The sequence below is a fragment of the Sinohyriopsis cumingii genome, unplaced genomic scaffold (genome assembly GCF_028554795.1).
Source record: "Sinohyriopsis cumingii isolate HCF-2022 unplaced genomic scaffold, ASM2855479v2 utg002682l, whole genome shotgun sequence".
Lineage (NCBI taxonomy): Eukaryota > Metazoa > Mollusca > Bivalvia > Unionida > Unionidae > Sinohyriopsis > Sinohyriopsis cumingii.
Window position 1 is genome coordinate 111061 of NW_028316270.1, and position 22707 is coordinate 133767.

Sequence of the window (22707 nt, forward strand, 5' to 3'; positions counted from 1 at the left end):
CAAATGGCCACAGGACACCTGGCTGTTTCATTCCATATTGATTTACAATTCATCAAACATACAATTTTATCTCAAAATAGTCTGTACATTTTGCCAAAATGAAATGTTCTCAAGAAATGCAAGAGACAGCTGCTGAAGAGATGCAAGAAATACTGGCAAGTGTTTAAAAATGCACACCAATGTGTTGTGGACAGAAATTTAGGTAAACAGTTTAGAAAAGAATGGATTCTACCTTGATTTTTAATTGCTTTAGTTTATCAACGTATTTGCTTTGTTTGTATGATGTACAAAATGTCATAGATGATCAATAAGTTTATATCAAGCCAAAAAAAGATAACGGATCAATATACAGTAATAGTCACTGACAATCAAATATTACAGTAATTATAAAGAAGTAAAGTGTTGGATATGAACAGTTCTTACATGCCTGTGTTCAGACATAAGAAAGTTAAGTATAGCATATGCTTTATAATTATCATTAGTCAAGTAGGTGATAGCCAAGTGCAGCCATGATGGCTCAGTGATAATACTGGACTAATTAAAGTGACCAGGAAGGTACAAGTCTAGTTCCCACAATTAAATCAGGCTTGATCGGCTACCATGGTGTTTCCTTAAGCAAAGCACTTTACTGGACTTACCATAGCATGATAAATCTAGGAGTTAATAAATCTGGGTACTGTCCCCACTTAAAATCTCAAAACAGAGGGGCCAATCTGAGCAAAACACAGTCCAATATGGTCACTCAATAGGGCATACAAAAAACTACTAAAGATCAAAGCAGAACAAATGTGAGTGCAATAATGTATTCCTTTTTATTAATTGATATTTCTCATATTTTAAAGCTTTTCGGTTCTTTTTTTTTAAACCCTTGCAATATATAAAAAACTTAACAGGCTGCATTTCCATCATACAGTGGTATGATGACTTGAAAATCATATGCCCATCTTTAAGTTTTGAAACAGCAACAATGTTTCAACTTTGCAGTCACATGAAAGAACAACTGAAATGAAGAATCTACAACAACATACCCTGTACAGACTTAATCTCTTAAAATACTCAGTTGTGAGCCAATATACAGCTGAGCTTAATTATCCCCTAATTAGTCTTAATATTGATCAGTCAGACCAAAAAACAGAACAAAACATGGAGGATTATGAAATGTTGGTGCAGTGTATGATGGTAGTACAACAATATAAGATATTAACATTGATATGTGTGTGTGTGTCAGGGGCTGGGTGGGTGGGTGTGATTTTATGTGTCATTGTTATAACAATCAGTTGTGTGAAGCTCTGTTCTAACAGCATCACCAGGAAAGCTGGAGGACAAGTTACCAAGAATGTTCTTTATTCATATTATATTTACTTTGATGCTGCTTCTCTCACTTATTAAAGCCAGGCACAATTTAGTGGTTGCATTTTTCAAACTCCATTGACTGTTATTATATTTGTTTGAAAAGCGACGGTACATGATAAATTGCAAAGTCAGTTGAACAAGGTAGTGCAATTTCATGAATAAGATGAATATGTTGAATCACAGTCAGGAAAAAATTATTAGAAATATTTGTTTCATCAAAGAACTTTGTTTGTAGCTGAACTAAATTCATCATTCCTTGCCCGTCAATACTGAGAAAATCAACAGAAATAGTGGTACACAACAGCAACAATTTACAGGAATGAAACAGGTAATTCCTACATTTCTTGGAAATAAAGTACACATGATTCATTAACATCTGTGCCCATTTCTTACTTTTTAAATGATTATGCCCACACATATTAAAAACTGTTCAGTTTTAGTGGGATTTTCACAACTGAACATAGTACATGCAGCTCTATTCCAAGTGTTTCTGTACCATAAAGTACAAGTTTTAAAAAAAATATCCTTAGAAGGTGCATCAAGAAAATACCCAATGGTCAGTCTGGAGTGTACTGAATAGTATCTAGGCCAATAATTGATATATTACCAAACTTTATTTATCTATCATATATACTTGCTTTTAAGTCACGTCAAACTGCAAGCAACAAAGATCCTGATCTGCCATAGCCTAATACAAATGCAGATCAGGGTCTATTTTATTCATTCCACAGATTACTTCTAAAAACAACTGTACAAACCGAGATCTGCTAGTGAATTATGCAATGGTACTGATCTCGGTCTGTGCAGTTTGCAGATGGATTCGACTTTTTAAGCAAGTATAGATGGTACCAAGAGCTGTATAATTCAAACATTCAATTAGCCACTAGATAATCATACCCTGCATAATGTATTTCAACCAATTACATAATGAATAATGGCAAATATTGTACAAGTTTGCTAAAACCCCTGGATAGACTGCTCTGTATAATATGCATAAATTCAATGTACTGGTATGATACTGTAATTATTTTTCATCTAACTACAAGGATTTTTAACTATCAGCCAAAAATATATATCTTATAAAGTGACGAATTCAAAATAAAACAACTTTTAAAGGATTTTACCAAAAATATGGTACAATGCTAGTGAATAGGCACAGTTGTCTTCGTTATGGCAATTCATCAATTAGCCTACCTAAAAGAGCTTACAACAATATTCAGGTAGTTGCCAATGCCTTAAAGTCAATCAGACCATAATAATGAGTACGTTTTCTAAACCGCAGTCACATTCCAACAGGAGAACAGATCTGACACAATCCCAATGAGTGTGGGGCCATAGCCTTCCAATAAATTTGGAGAAACAATAACATTTTTTTTCCTATCATTTCGGGATTAGAAAAAAAGCAATACATTTGCATTGTTGATGTAAGTGGCTGCTGTTATTGTTAACAATTGTTTAGGTGAAGCCCATTACACCACATACAGCGAGGGACAGTGTTTCCATTAAACCACATACAGCGAGGGACAGTGTTCCCATTACACCACATACAGTGTGGCACAGTGTTCCCATTACACCACATACAGCTTGGCACAGTGTTTCCATTACACCAAATACAGCATGGCACAGTGTTTCTGTTACACCACATACAGCATGGCACAGTGTTTCCATTACACCACATACAGCATGGCACAGTGTTTCCATTACACCATATACAGCGTGGCACAGTGTTCGGCAGGACCATTGTTTGTTGACAGTAAATGCGGCATAATTATCTAATTTGGGAGCAACAAGAATTTAAAAAATATTTTTCCTGCCTATATTACTAAAATAAATCTTTGGAACAAATTGAATACTTCCATCAAAAATATTATTCCTGACGTTACAACTCGAAGCTGTCAGCATCTGATGCTAAAAGTATGAAAATGAATGGGAGAATCTTCGTCATAATAAAGAAACTGTTTTATATAGAAATAATTGTTGTTATTGTTGTTGTTGTAGGGTTTAACGCCATTTTTCAGCACATGATAGGCTATACATGGACAGTATTAATGGTGGAGGAAGAACCCAGGAAAATCCTCGGAAAGAACCACTGACCCATGAGAAGCTACTGGCAAGCTTTCTCACACAACGATACTGGCTGAATCTGAGACTTGAACCCACACAGAAAGAGGTGAGATGGCAGTGATCCATAACGGACAGCACTTTAGACCACTCGGGGCCCCTATATAGTATTAATAAGCACATAGATCACTTCCATAAAAATAAAGAGAATATGTATTGAAATTAGTAAATAATGGATGTATTTAATGGAGTGGGTGAAAAACGCAGTATTTTGAAGAGTGGTGTAGCCATCATGGAAAATACTTAAGTTTTTCACTTATGAGATGAACCATATCTGTTATTCATATGCAGCATGTTATTTTCCTGCAATAACAGACTGAAGTAACAGATCTCTTACTGGATCCTGTGTTATGTCTGCAGTTTGCTGTTAATGTTGTGTCAATAATCACACACAAAAATAGCAACATAACTGTCCTTCACAATTCAAAGTAAAATACCACATTAAGAAAACAAAATATTTTGCACCTTGTCTGATCTAAACTTGTTTGTCCTCGATTGGAAGTGGACACACTTACTGTTCGACTACACAAGCACAAAAGAACAACTTCAAATGTTCGGGTCAAAATGGTATCATTTTGGTCATCTTTACTATCAGTGTCTAGTGAGAAAATATGATATTATTTCACTCCAGTGAATTTTACCAAGAAATTATTTCCATCCTAAAATCCAGTAATTTATAACCTAAACTAAAGGTCAATACTTTAAAAAAGAGGAAATATAAACTCCTTCCTTTTACACATCTATATATAAACTGTAATATGCACTGCAATATACACACAATATACACTGCTAGTAATTGGAATGATGATGTAAATTGTTTCACATTTCTACTATAAATGAAAATTATTACAATTCTGATTAAAACATACAGAAAAGTCTGAAAGACAGATACCTGCATTGAAACAGAACTATTATATATAATACTTATACGTCAGATATGTTCTGAAAAATATCATTAAGCTTAAAGTTGAGCCAATTTCAGTCTAATGGAAATTGAACCTAGTCATCTGGTTATATATAGAGTGAATTTCTCTAAAACTCCCTCTGCCCTCCACACCGGCACTCCTCATATTCATTACACTACTTTAACACTGTTGCAACCAATCTGTGCGACAGGTTTTGACATAAAGGAATCCAAACAAAAAAAACATTTTAATTCCATAACAGATATCTGATTTTCCATGATTAAACTGTTTTATGTTTATGATGAAAAGGACAGAAAGTTTGATATTTACACTGTAAATAAAGATAATATTGACCTATATGAGAGGAAAGCTAATTAGTTTTTTGTAGATCAACAAGCAAATAATGGCAGATTTTCAATTTGTGTCCATTTTCCATAAATTTTCCATTACTTTCTAAGACAACATTTTTTCCTTTTCTGTTAGTATGACAAATTTTTTGTCTAGGATTATCCATGTCCAAGGGAACCCAATTGTTGTTGTTGTTGTAGGGTTTAGCGCCATTTTTCAGCACACGATAGGCTATACATGGCGGCCAGTATTAATGGTGGAGGAAAAACCCTGGAAAACCACGGAAAGAACCACCGACCCTCTAGAAGCTACTGGCAAGCTTTGTCACATACCCACATTGGCCGAATCCAAGACTCGAACCTATGCAGACAGAGGTGAGATGGCAGTGATCTGTAATGGAGAGCGCTTTAGACCACTCGGCCACTCGGGGCCCCTGGAACCCAGTTTATATAAACACACACACACTGGTACTGATATACAAGAATATTAGGTAGTATTGATTAATGCATTTCAATTAGAGTACAAAGTAAATATACATATGAATTCCCACATAAACAGTGCCTGTTACATGTGTAAAACTGTATTCAATTTAATAATCAGGGATATGAAATGAAGCTTATTCTTAATGCAATAAATGTTTGTAAATATTATCTGATCCTGGTGAGGAAGTTCAAACATGTGTGTGTGTGTGTGTGTGTGTGTGTGTCTGTGTCTGTGTGGGCACACATAAGAGAAAGAGACAGATCTTCATACACAAATTACCTGCACTGTAACAAGTGTGTTGGTTGAACATGTACAAAACCATTGTGACTGTTGTCTGATCCAAACCCAACTCTTTAAGTAAGGATTCAAAGTTTTCTATCAGGGTGTCCCTCACCTCTTTGTAAGTACATGTTTTCATCTGGCGATCATGGATGTAGCGCATCATACATGTGACAAATTGGGTAAACTCTCTGAAATGCCAACCATAGCAATCTTTTGACAAGATAAATGAATGACATGGTTTATAAAAGCTTGGGTGTGGGTAAAATAGAAAATTGTCAGCATGAAACAAATACTGAAAGTGTATTGGAACGTGACTCAAGATATGTAGAGAATTACAAAATAAATATTACTCTAAAAAAAGAGCAAGGACAGTGAAAAGTATTGACACAACAAGAGATGTAAAACAGAACTCAGCATTATCATTTTATATTACAAGAATGCCATTACAAGCATGTCAGAATGGTCACTGTGACCCATTAAGTTAAACTGTAATTTGACAAATGTTGTAAACCAGAAGCCCAAACATTTAATGGAATGATATTAAAATACTATGACCCAACATGACATTGCTGCATAATAAGTACATTTTAAAGAAAATCCCCAAGAATGTCAAATAAAAGATCATTTTTCTTCTTTATTTGTAAATAAATCTTTTCTACTCACAGTGAAAAGGCACTGGTCAGGCCTTACAACATTATAGATTAAGATTTAGATGAAAATGTTTAACTATCTATAGTAGTTGCTGCCAGATTATAAAGGTAAAGGAAGCACAATTAAAAATGTATCATCTACTGGTTGTTGTGTAATGTATCATCTACTGGTAGTTGTGTAACATATCATATACTGGTAGTTGTGTAATGTGTCATATACTGGTAGTTGTGTAATGTATCATCTACTGGTAGTTGTGTAATGTATCATATACTGGTAGTTGTGTAATGTATCATATACTGGTAGTTGTGTAATGTGTCATATAGTGGTAGTTGTGTGATGTATCATATAGTGGTAGTTGTGTAATGTATCATATACTGGTAGTTGTGTAATGTGTCATATAGTGGTAGTTGTGTAATGTATCATATACTGGTAGTTGTGTAATGTATCATATAGTGGTAGTTGTGTAATGTATCATATATTGGTAGTTGTGTAATGTATCATATAGTGGTAGTTGTGTAAATTATCATATACTGATTGTTGTGTAATGTATCATCCTACTGCTAGTTGTGTACCTGCACATGCTAATGCGATCCCCAGAAATGAAAGTTCCCAGATCAGCCTTGCAAACTTGCTCGCTCCATGCTGACCTGATGAGGTTGGGATCCTGGCATTTATCCATTGTGGTGCCTGACAAAAATAAAGGATTTTTTAATTTTAATTTGCATTGCAATTTAGGTGCATATTTTCATTGTCATGATTCTACAAACAAAGTCTTAAGTATTTTAATTGTAAAAAGTTTCTCAAAATGATTACAATACAAAATTTCAACTTGGTTTCAGACCTATGTTTCTGGAGATGATAATTATGACTCCCTTCAGGCACTCATTTCAGAATTTCCTCAGGTGAAATGATCTCTCATTCTAAAGAGTTACCTGATATATATTATTTGCACTACATTAGCCGTAACCGAATACAAAGATAGACTGGGTGGCTCTAACTTGTAAACTCACTTATAATGCAGAAGTAGGTGAAGATCCCATTTTTTTCATACAGAAAAGGCACACAATTATATCCATGGAGTAGGGCATCCTGTTTGCTTAGCATGAAGTTTTTAAAAATCCACAAGCTAAATTGGTCAATAAAAGCTCAACATATCATTTGTTTCATTTTTTTTTAAAACCAGTTGTAGTTGTTGTAGGGTTTAACGACATTTTTCAGCACACAATAGGCTATACATGGCGGCCAGAATTAATGGTGGAGGAAGAACCCAGAAAAACCCAGGAAAGAACCACTAACCCTTGAGAAGCTACTGGCAAGCTTTCTCATATACCCACATTGGCCACATCCGAGACTCGAACCTACGAAGACAGAGGTGAGATGGCAGTGATCTGTAATGGAGAGCACTTTAGACCACTCGGCCACTCGGGCCCATTTTTTAAACCAGCACTTAGTGTGTGGACATTTGGAATTGTCATCAGATTAGTGATTTTTTTAATAGAAATCATATATAAGACTTTCAAAAGAACAACTATTCTCAATAAATAACATAATATATGAAACAATATTGATCATAGAACATGTAGGTAAATGCTTACTGGTGACAATTCTGCAACAAATAAATATCAATTAAAGAAGGCTTGTAAAATATAATTTGGGTTTTCATTTGATCATATCATTCAGTTTCAATATTATCAAAATAAAAGTGATATGCCCTCCTCCTCTGAAATGTAAAAAGGGTCATTTGACTATGATGGTGATGACCACTACCATTTCAGTGAGAACTTAAAACAGTCAATGGCAAACCTTCCTTGATTCTGACGAATATTAAGAACTTAAAGGTATCTGACATGATGTCAAAAGCTAATTAACAGGTTGTTTCCCGCCAACTACAATATGTAAAAGATGCTGAAATCACACAAAAGTTCCTAGAATTGTCCCCCACAATTAGTTTTAAATAAGCCTCCCTTGCCATCTCATGCCATTCTGTGGCATGAGATGGCAAGGGAGGCTTATTTGCAGTCAATTTTATGGATCCCATGGCTTGAAAAATATCAAGGAAAGTGCACAGAGAACATATTTAAGAATATCCAAAACATTTAACATGTGAGTGGCCATGAATAAGGACATTTATTGACCACTTATACTCAGGCCATTCTTTTTAGTCCAGCTGAAAGTGTACCAGATATAATTACTTATGAGTCCAACTGCAAACTGCACAGACCGAGATTGGCTGTCAATCATGTAATGGCAGATCTGAGTCTGTTCAATTAGTTAGGAGTAATTAGTAGAACAAAAAACATAGACCCTGATCAGCATATGCATTATGCAAGAGCAGATCAGGATCTTTATTGTCAGCAGTGAACTTATAAGTGAATATATTTGGCACCAGATTATGTAGCAAAAGTTCATAAGTTTAATCCTCGAAAGCAGTCATATAACCTCTTATTTTGCTCCTTCATAATGATCTCTAAAACATTTTATTTCCTTTGTCCAATTATCATCAAAGCTTACCTTGTGAGAAGTTGACGGATAAGGATTGTAAATCTACATTTGCAATGATCTCAGCATCTGGATTCCTTGTTATCATCTCTTTCACAGCCTCAGACAGGCCTATCCTTACTTCCTCTTCTGTAAACTTAGCATCTGATCTCATCTTCAATTCTAGCAACACAATTATTTGAACTGGTGGAAGTGGTATACCAATAACACTCAGTGGTGGTGATGATGGTGGCACTGGTGAACCTGTACTTATTCTGCCATCAGAAAGTGTGTCACGTCTTCTACGTCCTCCTAGCTTATCTTGGAGTGGTGGAGGTGGTGAAGTCCCATTAAGCGGTAGTGGTGATGATGATGGTGGTGGAGTACTGTTCCCTGATCCATTGATAGGTGGTGATGGTGGTAAAGTACTGCCGCCTGATCCATTGATAGGTGGTGATGATGATGGTGGTGGAGTACTGTTCCCTGATCCATTGATAGGTGGTAGTGATGATGGTGGAGTACTGCTCCCTGGTCCATTGATAGGTGGTGATGGTGATGGAGTACTGTTCCCTGATCCATTGATTGATGGTGATGGTGGTGGAGTACTGCTCCCTGATCCATTGATATGTGGTGATGGTGGTGGAGTACTGCTCCCTGATCCATTAATAGGTGGTAATGGTGATGGAGTACCGCTCCCTGATCCATTGATTGATGGTGATGGTGGTGGAGTACTGCTCCCTGATCCATTGATATGTGGTGATGGTGGTGGAGTACTGCTCCCTGATCCATTGATAGGTGGTGATGGTGGTGGAGTACTGCTCCCTGATCCATTGATATGTGGTGATGGTGGTGGAGTACTACTCCCTGATCCATTGATAGGTGGTGATGGTGATAGTGGTCTAACACTCCCTGAATCATTATGTGGTGGTAATAGTGTTGGTGGTTGTAGACTACTGTCTGTTCTGCTATTTGGTGAAGGTGATGGTGTACCACTGCCAAATCCATCACTAGGTGATGGTGATGGTGGTGGTGTACTATTCCTTGTGGTTATGTCATCTACAGCAACAAATTTTCCACGTGTTGACCTGAAGAAGGGCATATAGTTGACAATGAGTTTCTTGTATTTGGCTGTTGTTCTCATTCTTAAAGATTTCTAAGATAAATGTTTTGCCTTCTTTAACTATCTCTGTATAAAAATGAATTAAACAGCATGCTTTGTTTCCCTGCTCAGCCACTGAATGACAGACATCTAAGAGCAAGGTAAGTAGAACACTATGTCCTACATTTTAAGTGCCAAATTCATACCAAAATTAAAGTTTTAATCGAGTTTTGTACTTACATGCAACAGTATTAAATGGATCTAATGCAGATAAGCTTTATATAATCTAGATGTAGGTCACAGAGATCCCCTGGTCTGTACTGAATAACAGCCAAACATTCATATACTGTTTTGTCAGGATATCAACCAAAATAAAAAATAAAAAAAAGTATTAAGAAATTAATCATGGAAAAAATTATATCCATTTACTAGCTAAAGGGTGCATCTCAAAACATTGAATACTCTATTCATTATTCCTCCACTATTGGACCTGTTCTCCAGCTGTGCAATTAGTTGTCCAATACCTTTAATGTTTCCATATTTTGGTTTTCATTTTTTAATCACAATATACAAATTAAATTAAATTATTTTAAAGTAATTAATTAATTAAATAATTAAATTAAGTATGCCAGATAATGTCTTTTCTAACAAACTTCTGATATCCACAAATTTCAAGTGATTAGGTAAATAAAACAAATCAATAATGCACATTTCTTCGTCATATGTATGCACATTCATAAAAAGGATATATTACATATGATGTGTGTCATATGACTGTAACAATTACTCATGACACATATTGGTCAATACAATCATTTTGCACATTACATACGATTGAGGAATTAATGTGTTTAAAAATATTGTGTCTTGTTTAGTAAAACTAAATACAAACCTGCTACTACTGGACAGGGGACTGGAGCATAAGAAAAAGAAAGCAATGAAATAGTAGCAGGTATTTATCCTGTAAAACTGGGTGGGGTTTATAAAAATTAGAGAAAGGGGAAGATACTGACCCTATGGAAATCACTCTGACTGACTCCATGTCCGTACCAAACTTACTATCACTGAGAAGATAGGTCATCTGTGGATGGAAAAAACAATCTCAGTTTTATACATTAACCATATCCAGGTATCAGAATATTGAGCTGGAAATTTGTCCATTTTAAGAATAAGATTAGGAAATGCCTATGATACCAAACCAAACCTATCCAATAGCTTTAAATCATGCAAGAAAACACAGCACAAGAGTATGTGCAATTTAGCTCCATCATTCCAGTATCTGACAATTTTACATGAAGCAAAAATAAACCAGTAATGATGAGTTTCATTCTAAATGATCATCGATGAAATGAACAACATCAATCTGATAAATATAATTACACCAAGTATTTCCATATTGTGTAATATCAAACTGTATTATTTACACTCTGTCCAATCTGTTCCTAACATTTTATTGATAAAATGTATCACTACTGTAAAGAGAGAGAGAAAGAGTGAATAGATAGAACATCATCCATCAATCCGACTATGATGTGGTACACGTTATTTTAAATACTAAATGCACCAATACTATATTTAGGCCTAACACCCTGTTTTTCATGTGACCTGTGTCCTTAATATACACAATTTGTTTTGTGAGGCAAAAATTTTGAGAAGAGTGTCTGCCATACTTTGTATAGAGAAGAAACTGTAAATAGTACTAAATGACCAGTAATATGTTCTTATAAAGCAAAAATGTAGGGAAAGTTAACGATGAAATGAAACAAGAATAACTTGTAAATAAAACTTAGTTGGATCTTCAAGGCACATTTTAAAGGAACTGCATGTAAAGCATGATAGCAAAATGCAAGTACTTGAATACTGTTGTGCAGTCTATTCTAATGTCATGGTAGGAAGGAAAAAATGTAGTTTGCTGATGTTTCTTGTTTTTAATATCATTTCTGTACTTGCTTCATGAATCTGTTCATAAATGAGTGTTCAACACATAAATAATAGTGATGTCATTTCAGTTTAAGGACAGTATGAATAATAAGCTATTCTGCATATGCAAATTAGATGTAAGCCCTGAATCAGGTCTTGGTTCTGCCCACATATGCAAATTAGATGTAACCCCTGAATCAGGCCTTGGTTCTGCTCACATATGCAGATTAGATGTAAGTCCTGAATCAGGGTCTTGGTTTTGCCCACATATGCAAATTTGATGCAACAGCCTCTGAATCAGGTCTTGGTTCTGCCCACATATGGAAATCAGATGTAACCCCTAAATCAGGTCTTGGTTCTGCTCACAAATGCAGATTAGATGTAAGTCCTGAATCAGGGTCTTGGTTCTGCCCACATATGCAAATCAGATGTAATAGCCTCTGAATCAGGTCTTAGTTGTGCCCACATATGCAATTTAGATGTAAGCCCTGAATCAGGTCTTGGTTCTGATCACATATACAAATTAGATGCAAGTCCTGAATCAGGGTCTTGGTTCTGCCCACATATGTTAATTAGATGCAACAACCCCTGAATCAGATCTTGGTTCTGTCCACATATATCATTTCAGTTTAAGGATAGTATGATTAATAAGCTATTCCACATATGCAAATTAAACGCAAGCCCTGAATCAGGTCTTGGTTCTGCCCATATATGCAAATTAGATGCAACCCCTGAACCAGGTCTTGGTTCTGTCCACATATGCAATTTAGCTGATTTTTCCTGTTCCACTGGCATCATAATGCTGCTGAGACAAAACTGGACCTGAACCATACAAGCTTACAAGTCGATCAATGTACACACAGTCTGATGTGAGTCAAATCTTGTCTTGAACCATACAAGCTTACAAGTCAATCAATGTACACACAGTCTGATGTGAGTCAAATCTTGTCTTGAACCATACAAGCTTACAAGTCAATCAATGTACACACAGTCTGATGTGAGTCAAATCTTGTCTTGAACCATACAAGCTTACAAGTCGATCAATGTACACACACGCCTGATGTGAGTCAAATCTTGTCTTGAACCATACAAGCTTACAAGTCAATCAATGTACACACAGTCTGATGTGAGACAAATCTTGTCTTGAACCATACAAGCTTACAAGTCAATCAATGTACACACAGTCTGATGTGCGACAAATCTTGACCTGAACCATACTAGCTTACAAGTCAATCGATGTACACACAGTCTGATGTAAGACAAATCTTGACCTGAACCATACAAGTCAATCAATGTCCACACAGTCTGATGTGAGACAAATCTTGACCTGAACCATGCAAGTAAGCTTGTATGGTTCAGGTCAAGAATTGTCTTACATCATACTGTGTGTACATTCAAGCTTACAAGTTGATCAATGTACACAGTCTGATGTCAGACAAATCTTGACTTGAACCATACAAGCTTACAAGTCAATCAGTGTACACACTGTCCAATCTGAGACAAATTTGACCTGAACCATACAAGCTTACAAGTTGATCAGTTTACACACAGTTCTGTGTAAATGAAAATTGTGTGACAATGATCTGTTCAGAATGAAGCACGTTCACATTCTTTCTTCAGTTTAGTAGTTTACAGCATAACTAGTGTATCATCGTAAGTCCAGTTTTCACTGAGATTGTAACAATAGATGCCTGCCTCTTACACCTTGGCAGGTATGAATTAAAATGCTGATGTTAATGGATGTAATCACCGAAACAAAATGGAAAAATCCCAGATGAGCATGATTACATTAAAAATGGACTTGAGAAGAGGTGCTGGCAAACCAATGGACTGCATTACAGGGGATGCTTGATTCATGCCACAGATTCATTCCTGAGGTTATGACATAAATTAAAAGTAATTTTCCCATAGGATGCTTGTAAATTAAGCAAGTTCTTGGGCAAATTATGCCTCTAAGTTTTCAGGTAATGATTATTTATGCATAATTTTCAAACAAATTAATACATATGTGAGTAACATGCAAGTCACAACAAATGGTGCCAGTAATGGTGTAAAAACGAGTACAGTGGCACAAATTGAATGTTATTTTATTTTAAATGGCCTTAAAATGAAAGCCATATAATCAAATTAGCATGTAATGAGGATTACATGTACAATTTGAGGCAAAAAATTACAAAATCTCTATCTCTTACCTAATATCAAAGTCTAAATACAACATTTTTAAGCAAAATCTGAAGTTCCAAATTTTACTGACAAAAACATATATCTAAATAAGAACTGCACTGATGTTATACATACAATTTTTGTGAACTAGCAGCAGTTGAGTGGTGTTAGTCTGGGCAGGACTTATGATCTCAACTGCCATGCATAAAAATGCATTGGTTCATTCCAATCTGGTTATTTCAAAATCGCTGCATAAGGAAATGATATAGTCCAAAGTTGATGGATAAATAAAGGAACTACACAAAAGGTATACTGATAGTAATAATTCAGTCAAGCTGGCATTTTTTCCACAGAAACTTAACTGTCTGCTTTGGAAAATAAATGATACGTGGTTGATATGATTTCCCAGATTAAATGAGCTGTCCTCTTTGTAGCATGTATATTCATTTGGTATAAAATATTTCTATACAAAGTGAAGAGAAAGACATATCCTAAACAATCCCCAAAACATAAGATGACTCTGAAATTTAAAAATTAGGCAAATTTATACAATACAAATGATTTATTACGAAAATTTGTATATTTGTTTCAACATTGAATGCTAGTTAATACTAGGTTACCAATCTCTCTCAATCACAATAAAATGCCATGATAATCAAAAGTTTGAAAGGTAGGAATTCTTTATTTATCTCATGCACGTTAAAGAGGACCCTCTCATGGCTTTCTCACCACAGCATTTTGCAGTGCATGTGAGATCATGGTTTTGTGATGGCTTTCTCACCACAGCATTCTGCAGTGCATGTGAGATCATGGTTTTGTGATGGCTTTCTCACCACAGCATTTTGCAGTGCATGTGAGATCATGGTCTTGTGATGGCTTTCTCGCCACAGCATTTTGCAGTGCATGTGAGATCATGGTCTTGTGATGGCTTTCTCACCACAGCATTTTGCAGTGCATGTGAGATCATGGTCTTGTGCTCCATGATAGCAAATAAAACTGATACGTATGTCTTAAATCTGGAACATGTACATACATTTTGACCATATTCAGTTCCATCCAGCACTGGAATAGGGTTAGTTGTAGCTGATCGAGAAAAATTGATCATGCAGAATCTATGCAATCAATGGCTAGTTCCTGATATTATTGAAATGTGGGTGTCAACTTACTTGGTGAATTTTTCCAACTAGTTCTTTATGTTCAGCACTGGACGGGTCTGCAAAAACATCTTTCCACTCCATGTTCAACTGTATCTTGACACTGAATAGTGATCCTAGAAATACAAAGTCATGCAAGGCATGTTATATGTGAATAATAACAGCTAGATGTTTGTACCCAGATTTTACTAACATTAAGGTGGTTTTGCATCAAGATTGACAATTATTCGTAATATTTTTAAGATATTGATATTAGTTTTATCACTCTGAATCTATAACCTTATAAAATTCCTGTGATTTTTAAATGAAAATATTATATATATATATATATATATATATATATATATATATATATATATATATATATATATATATATATATATATATATATATATATATATACTTTAAGGCTACCCCTCACATAGGTCATTTTTCTGCAGCAGAAGAGGAGGCCTTATAGGAGGGGGAGCATTGTACTATTATACTCTCATGACATCTTAATTAAGTTAATTAACCAATGACCATTCTGTTATTAACCAAAACTTTAAATGCAACATTATGTGCTCCAAATAAGGCAACTTGAAGTTATAGAGGTTCTACCATGATTTTTCTAAAAGAGGGGGGATTAAAAGGGGAAGCGAATCAAACCTTCTATTAACAAAATTATTTCCTTTCTCGTAGTTGCCACAAAAACTCAAACCCTATCAGCTTATGCCACTCTGTTAGGGTCCTATTGAAATCAAAATCGTCAAAAGACATCTCCTTTAGTTGTATAAGCATGAATCTTTTCATTGTTCTGAGCTTAATCTTTTCCATACCAATGTATGAAAACTGTTATGGGCTGAGACTCCCATCGCAGTCTGCCATCTGAATAGGACATATGCATAGCTAGCTTATCAAACTTCAAACTTCAGCAAGTTAGAAAACTATTCTTTATGATTGTTTTCCACAATTTTCCATGATTAGAACCTACTGGATACATTCAAGTTACAGAAAAAGACATAAAACCTTAGATAGCCAAATTTTGATCAAAAAATTGGCTTCAACCTAAACCAGTACATTTTTATCAACATAAAGTTTGCATTTTTAATGAGGATTGAAAAGAACACAAGTGGATTTTGTGAAATAAGTTCTATTCTCTTCATACTTTAACACAACAGAAAGTTTTCAGCTGGAATCAGATTCTAATGGAAAATGTTACAATAATAATGAATGAATATCAGTCAGAGTTTTGTCAATTAAATGAAAATAGAAGAGTTGTGAAAAATGTTACAATAAGAATGAATGAATACCAGTCAGAGTTTTGTCAATTAAATGAAAATAGAAGGGTTGTGGAAAATGTTACAATAATAACTTAAATAAATAAATTCCTTTGTATGAGGGCCTCAAGGTAGATTAGTTTTTAGCTAATTGTGTTACCCTCTTTAAATAAGGTCATTATTATTATTATTATTATTAATGAATGAATACCAGAGTTTTGTCAAAAGGAACTGGCCATTGTTTTGGTCTATTCTAGTAACTGTTCCACCCTGTTTATTGAATAAACAAACAAGTAAGATATGGGGTTTTTTTTCTCTTCACATTGTGTTAGCTATGTGATGCTGCCTTCCACGCATGCATCAGAAATTTAACAAAGGGTCAATGGACGATAGACACGTAGGTTTTCTGGTCTGATGACAGGCATTATTAGAGAAAATGTTAGTGTTCTGAAGGATTTAATTCTGAGTGAAAAGAAGAGGAATTTTACTTACCATCCATAAACAAATGTCTTTGTAAATATATTAATTACCAGCGAGCAGCCAAAAATCAGACGAAAGATAGATTACGAGATAATGCCTCATCTGGTTGATCTCCATTAACAGAAATGTCAACAACAAAAAAGCAGATATCTCACAACATAAGTACTCATGCTAGATGTCAAGATAGCAGATTATAATATCATAATGCAATGTTTAGATGGTTTGTCAATATGGACAAAGAATTTGTTTATGTAACAAAAGATAAATTTCAGTACATTTTATATCAAGTTTGCAGCTTCCTTTCATGAGGCCTCTGAACTTCTCCACTCCAAACCAATGGTTGTATATACAGGTTTAAACAGCCAACAATAAAAACAATTGCCAGATAGTATATTTTTGCCGCCAATAAGGAAAAGAATTCCAAGTCTGCAACATTGGTGAAGCCCTATGCGATCCCAGAATAAACTTTTTACACATTATTCTGTTTACTTTTAAGAAGAAAAAACTACTTTTTCATGTACGAGCAAAATACATTACAAATTCAGGAGCTGTGCCATGATAATCTTGTATTATTCATATGCGACCTCTTTTTTATGTATGAGAAAAATACATGTATATGAAATTTCAGGATCCACACCACAATTGTGTTATATCCGAAGTCATGTTATAACAGAGTGTGCTAATGTGGGGTCACACTGTACTGAGTAATTTACACTGTTTCAGGCATTCTCATGGCTTATGAAGTGTTAGACTCATCCAGTTCTATTTCACATAAGATACCCCATAAAACCACAGCAGAAGTGCCCTGACCACAAAATGTATATGATTATATGTGGCCAATTCAATATAAATTTTATACATCTACCTGAACAACTCTTCACTGCCAATTGAAGAATTTCCTTAAGGTCTGATTTCATTAAAGTAAAAAGGTAAGGATAGGTAATAACGTTTGTACCCACCTGTCAAAGAGCACTTTAAGGGGACATCACTCTGAGGCAATATGTTGGCCATAAGTAACAAGCTACTGTTCTGAAAGTTCATTTCTATCTTGTTGACTCGACACTGGTATCCTAGACCGGTAGCTGCCTCTTCTCCACAGCGAACCAGATTCTGATACAAACTACAAAATAAAAAAGCAGTTGGACCTATAATTTAATCATTAAGTGTTAAGATTTGATTAGCATTCATCTCTCAAGATATAATCTTGCTAGAAAAAGCCAATCTTCTATAATATTTGTTAAATTTTTGCAAATCCACACATATGAAAACTTTCATGATGATCAGCTAATCTCCATACTGTTTCTTCAAAGTCTACAGGGCAGGAGATCTGGATTTATCAAAGAAATAATGTACTGCCACCAAAGATTTAAACTGCCTGACAGAGGAAATTAAGTCTAAGTCAAAACATCTTTAGCTGCCCGTTTTATCTACAACACATTGTTCACATTATCATGAGAAAACTCCAAACACTGTTGTAACATCTTGGATTTTCTTAGACATGTTTCACTGGATGCTGTTGATTTACCAATACAATATCATACCATATCTACCAGTGTATAATCTAGATCCAAGTGCAAACTGCATAGATCCATACATAATGTGCAATGCAGTGTTTTAGGATTATTAAGCAGAACAACACAGACCCCAACCTGCCTGTGTATTATGCAATGGCATATTGAGGTCTATGTTGTTTGCAGTTGTACTTGACTTATATGGTAGGTATATGATATGATATTAGTCTACATCAAAGGCAAACTCTTTTACAATATACAACATATATTAAACAAATGTTGCTAATACTCATGTATGATGTTATTATTTAATACAGGCCGACTAAATGACACATTTCAGTGGAAGATTAATAACGGCCTGGTAAAATGCATGCTGCTGGTGTGATTTAATTTAATTCTCCCATTCATTTCTAACATCATCTCACTTTTTCTCAGGTAGATAATACTCTATTACCAATGCTCATGAAAGGTTAAACGTACACATTATTGCATTAACTTGCAAGTACTAAATTACATAACAGCTGACTACACCTAGGATTTAAATGCAAACAAACAGCACAAAGGATGTAGTAGTAGCAACAGTGTGTGTGTGTGTGTGTGTGTGATTTGGAATTTTAACTTAGCTTTAACAATTTTTCAGTCATATTGCTACGATGTCTGCAGTGTGGTAGTTTATAGTGATGTCTAGCAGTGGGGCATCATGCCACAGACATGTAGCATGATGTCCCACCCAGTTATATTATCCTGACACCAGGCCGACCAGTCCTCACACTAACCTCTTCATGCTGAGCACCAAGCGCAGCAGTTGTTAGTACCATTTGTATAAGTCTTTGGTATGACTTGGCCATAGATCAAACCCATGGCCTCCCACATTTGAGGCGGATGCTCTAACCACTAGACCACCGGAGTGGTGTAGTAGCAATAGTAGCAATAGTAGCAGTAGTAGTAGTAGTACCTGCATGACTGTTGACTTGTTGTGTTCTGGAACTGTCCATTAGGTATTGGAGTGACACGGGTTGCATTCATTGACGTGTTAGACCGGATCATGGGAAGGTATTCTGGGCAGGTCAACGAGGCTAGTACCACTAGTGTATCACTCTCACAAATGTCTCCCAGCTGATCCAACCTATCTAAAGCTATACAAGTAAAATAAAAATCCAAATATTATAAAGTGGTCCATTCTTTGTAAGGAAGTGAAAACACATTGATCAGAGGCCACCTTGTCCATCCATCACAAAGAAGTATATTTTACCAATTTGCCCCCTCAAGAGTAGCCACCCCTTACATTTGGCTAGCTTCTCAATGCTGAAGAAGTGGTTACAGAAGAGGTGGTGACAACATAATATTAAATCAACATAATTATCTTTTTTGAATTTACTTCAGTGGTGCAAAATACTACTTTGTAACCCCTGATAATAAAAAGTGGGGAATTTTATTCTTCCTTTTGGATTTTACCGTCTTTACATACATTTACAACATAACTGGCATTACATCTATCCCTGGCATCTGTAACATATTACCATACCTGAGAATACTGCAATCAAAAAGGAGATTTATAATACTACTTTCAAAAGTAACTCCTATAGTCAAAGATTTGTATTCAAAGAGTTTGTTTTAAAGTCTGGATAATTTAACTTCATAATAATCTTTCATCCTATCATAAAACTATATCAATATATTACATTCTCCCTCAAAAGACCAATTTTGGGAATACAAATGTTTCATCAATAATACTTACATGATTGTAACATGTTAGGCAAATTCTACCACCTTGCAAAACTTACAAGTTGACATTAAATATGTCTTTTGGCTCACAGTTAGCAAAACAAAGTGATAACACTACAGTCTGGCATTGAAAAAAAGGAATACAGATGAAAGTGGAGGGATTGGTACCAAATACTGTCACTTATCATTTGCTATCACTACAGAAGTCCATGCTGTTCCAGGGGTGTAACTGCAGGGAGAATTGGGAGTACGTGTCCATATTATAATTGGGTAAGTAACATATTTAAGTATGACTGAGATGGAACTGCTACTGTTTGGTTGACACTTATGTGGGAACAACAATGCTATTTGCAACTTGATATTTCAAATTCTAGTTAAAATGTAGAGTTTTTGTTAACAGTTTACACAGAGAATGAGCAGAGGAAAGAACAAGGATATTATATAATGTGAATGTCTATGGAATGTGGTATAAATTACTATATGAAGCATAATTCAAATTTCTGTATGCTAAGGGAGTGGGAGACAATGCAAGATGAATCTGGATATATTTACAAAATGTTAACAAAATAACTCAACAAGAATAACTTTTATTAAATACTTAACAGGCTATTAAGTCAGTGAATAGAAAACTACAGTGAAAATGTTGAGTTACCTAAATTAATCATATAATTTGGGAAAGACAGGTAAATAGACAGTCAAGAAATAATACAAGTAATACAAAATTCTTTCAAGAATAAATCCATATTACATTATTATGATTAAAACCTATCAAAAAGAGGATTTATTAAAATTAAAGGAAAGAAACTAAATGTAGTGGTCTGTGTCATGGCAATGTGCCATTACTGAATCACAATAATATAATCCACGAATTCCTTATTTGAATTTCACTATAAATCCAAGTCTCTATTTCTAAGAATGTTATTTTTGAGCACTCTGTATTTCCAGAGAAGAATACATTGAATTCAGTAATATGAATAAATAATCAAATGAAATACTAAACACAACAAAAATACAACTGATTCTGCTAAGATCTTACAGCATCAATAAATGATTTTTCCAATAAACAATATTTTATACTCCTCTACCTGACCAAGTAGGATCCAAATGTTTAGGTATAATTAGAAGGTCTGTTACTAAGATTATAATAAAGAACATAGTAAACACTATGTCCTTGACTCAGACCAAGATAAACATATTTACTTCTATTAACAATGATCCTAATATTTAACCCACACTGATAGAGAAAATATTAGCTATGTATTAGTTTACAAAATAAAAAAATTAATGATTTTGGTAAGGTACACAATGAACTTAATTTTGGGAAGCATCAGCAACATGCTAAAACTTACAAATAAAACAAAACTAATAAACAAACAATGCAACCTAAATTTACATAACATAAATCGCATAAGACCAACACCTTAATCACTGAACCACTGCAACTTCAGCTATTCTACTAGCACCACCTAACTGTCTTAATTCAAATATGAATGTATTTCATTATTTGAGAGAGGAAATACATAAGGAAAATGATTGCTGCTTGAACACTATAGAAGCCACTCACTTCACTGAAAATGGAAATTCAACAATAATTGTTACAGAGACATCAACTACCATGTCAGTGCAATAGTTATTGGCATAAACATGAAAATCAAGCACTAAACTACTTTTTAATTCAAAAGTTGAAAAGGTCTCTAAGAATTAACTGTTTTTCATGAATGGCAGCAAGTTCAGGTACTGTGATGCTGCCACGATGAAGGTAAGACCCATATTTTCCATTAATCTTTTACTTGTTTCCGTACGTCCTTGGAATGATTTATACAAAAGCAAATAGAAAAAGAAACCACAAAAAAGAAACAATATCACAGAATTATTTTTATATTGGGTACAGATCAGGCAAAGAAATAAATCATTTTGATACAAAATACATGTATTTGGAAAAAATTTCACAATGAATGTTTTAGTTCCTTAATTTTGGGGCAAAGAAAAAAATGATTTATTCTGTCACATAACAATGTTAGTTATACTATATAATGATGGTGAAGAATGATTGACATTAAAAATAACTGGCTGCTAGTGATTTTCTTAGTTCACTATTAATGACTATTTTTACCTGTACACTGTGTGAAGTTGGTGATTGAGGTTGTATTTTGACCAGACAAAGTCGAGTAGTCATCTATGTATTTATTCATCAGCTGTCCTACCACAGTGTAATTACAGGTCAGGCCAGGTTCATATTTGGACATCAGCATATTCAGACATTTCACAGACAGGTAATAAACACTGCAAATATTCAGAAAACAGGTTACATAATACATCAAGACTTACCTCCACACCTGTCTAATATATACTCTTCAAGCTGTGTACATGTATAATGCTCGCTTTTTTAATACTGTTCAGGAGAGGTACAAAAAAGACTTGTCTTACAAAATGAAGAGCTTTATAATTTCCTAAAAGTGGAAACATTAGACACATTGTACTAAATCTTGCTGCTAACAATTCCATAAAACTGTCCCAGAGTCAGCAAAAGATTTCTTAGCTATTCTGTCTTAACTTTGGTACATATACATGACTGATTGCATTTGACCATGGACACCTTGTACTAATGTTCCTTATAAACTTAAAAACACTAAAGTACTCTGGTGTGATTTTTTTTTAAAATCTTGAAAGTAAGAACACCTTTTCTAAAAATAATATAATCCTTGGTAGGCATCCATCTACAAGTATTGTAAAATAGATGATGTCGACATTAAATATCTTATTAAAATAACCGTG

The 22707-nt window shown here is 34.7% G+C and overlaps 1 protein-coding gene across 1 annotated transcript in view; it reads right to left on the bottom strand.

Annotated features, from left to right (window-relative positions):
- Positions 1-22707, bottom strand: part of LOC149770119 (uncharacterized) — a gene marked incomplete at its 3' end in the record, with an annotated part of 180151 nt that overhangs the window by 107187 nt on the left and 50257 nt on the right. Inside the window, exons 22-29 of the mRNA XM_089949358.1 lie at positions 22046-22215; positions 19163-19343; positions 17656-17816; positions 14970-15073; positions 10734-10801; positions 8655-9706; positions 6716-6830; positions 5490-5680 (exon numbers count right to left, since the gene is read on the bottom strand). Coding sequence (XP_089805484.1) covers positions 5490-5680; positions 6716-6830; positions 8655-9706; positions 10734-10801; positions 14970-15073; positions 17656-17816; positions 19163-19343; positions 22046-22215 — 2042 coding nt within the window. The remainder of the gene's footprint in view (positions 1-5489; positions 5681-6715; positions 6831-8654; positions 9707-10733; positions 10802-14969; positions 15074-17655; positions 17817-19162; positions 19344-22045; positions 22216-22707) is intronic.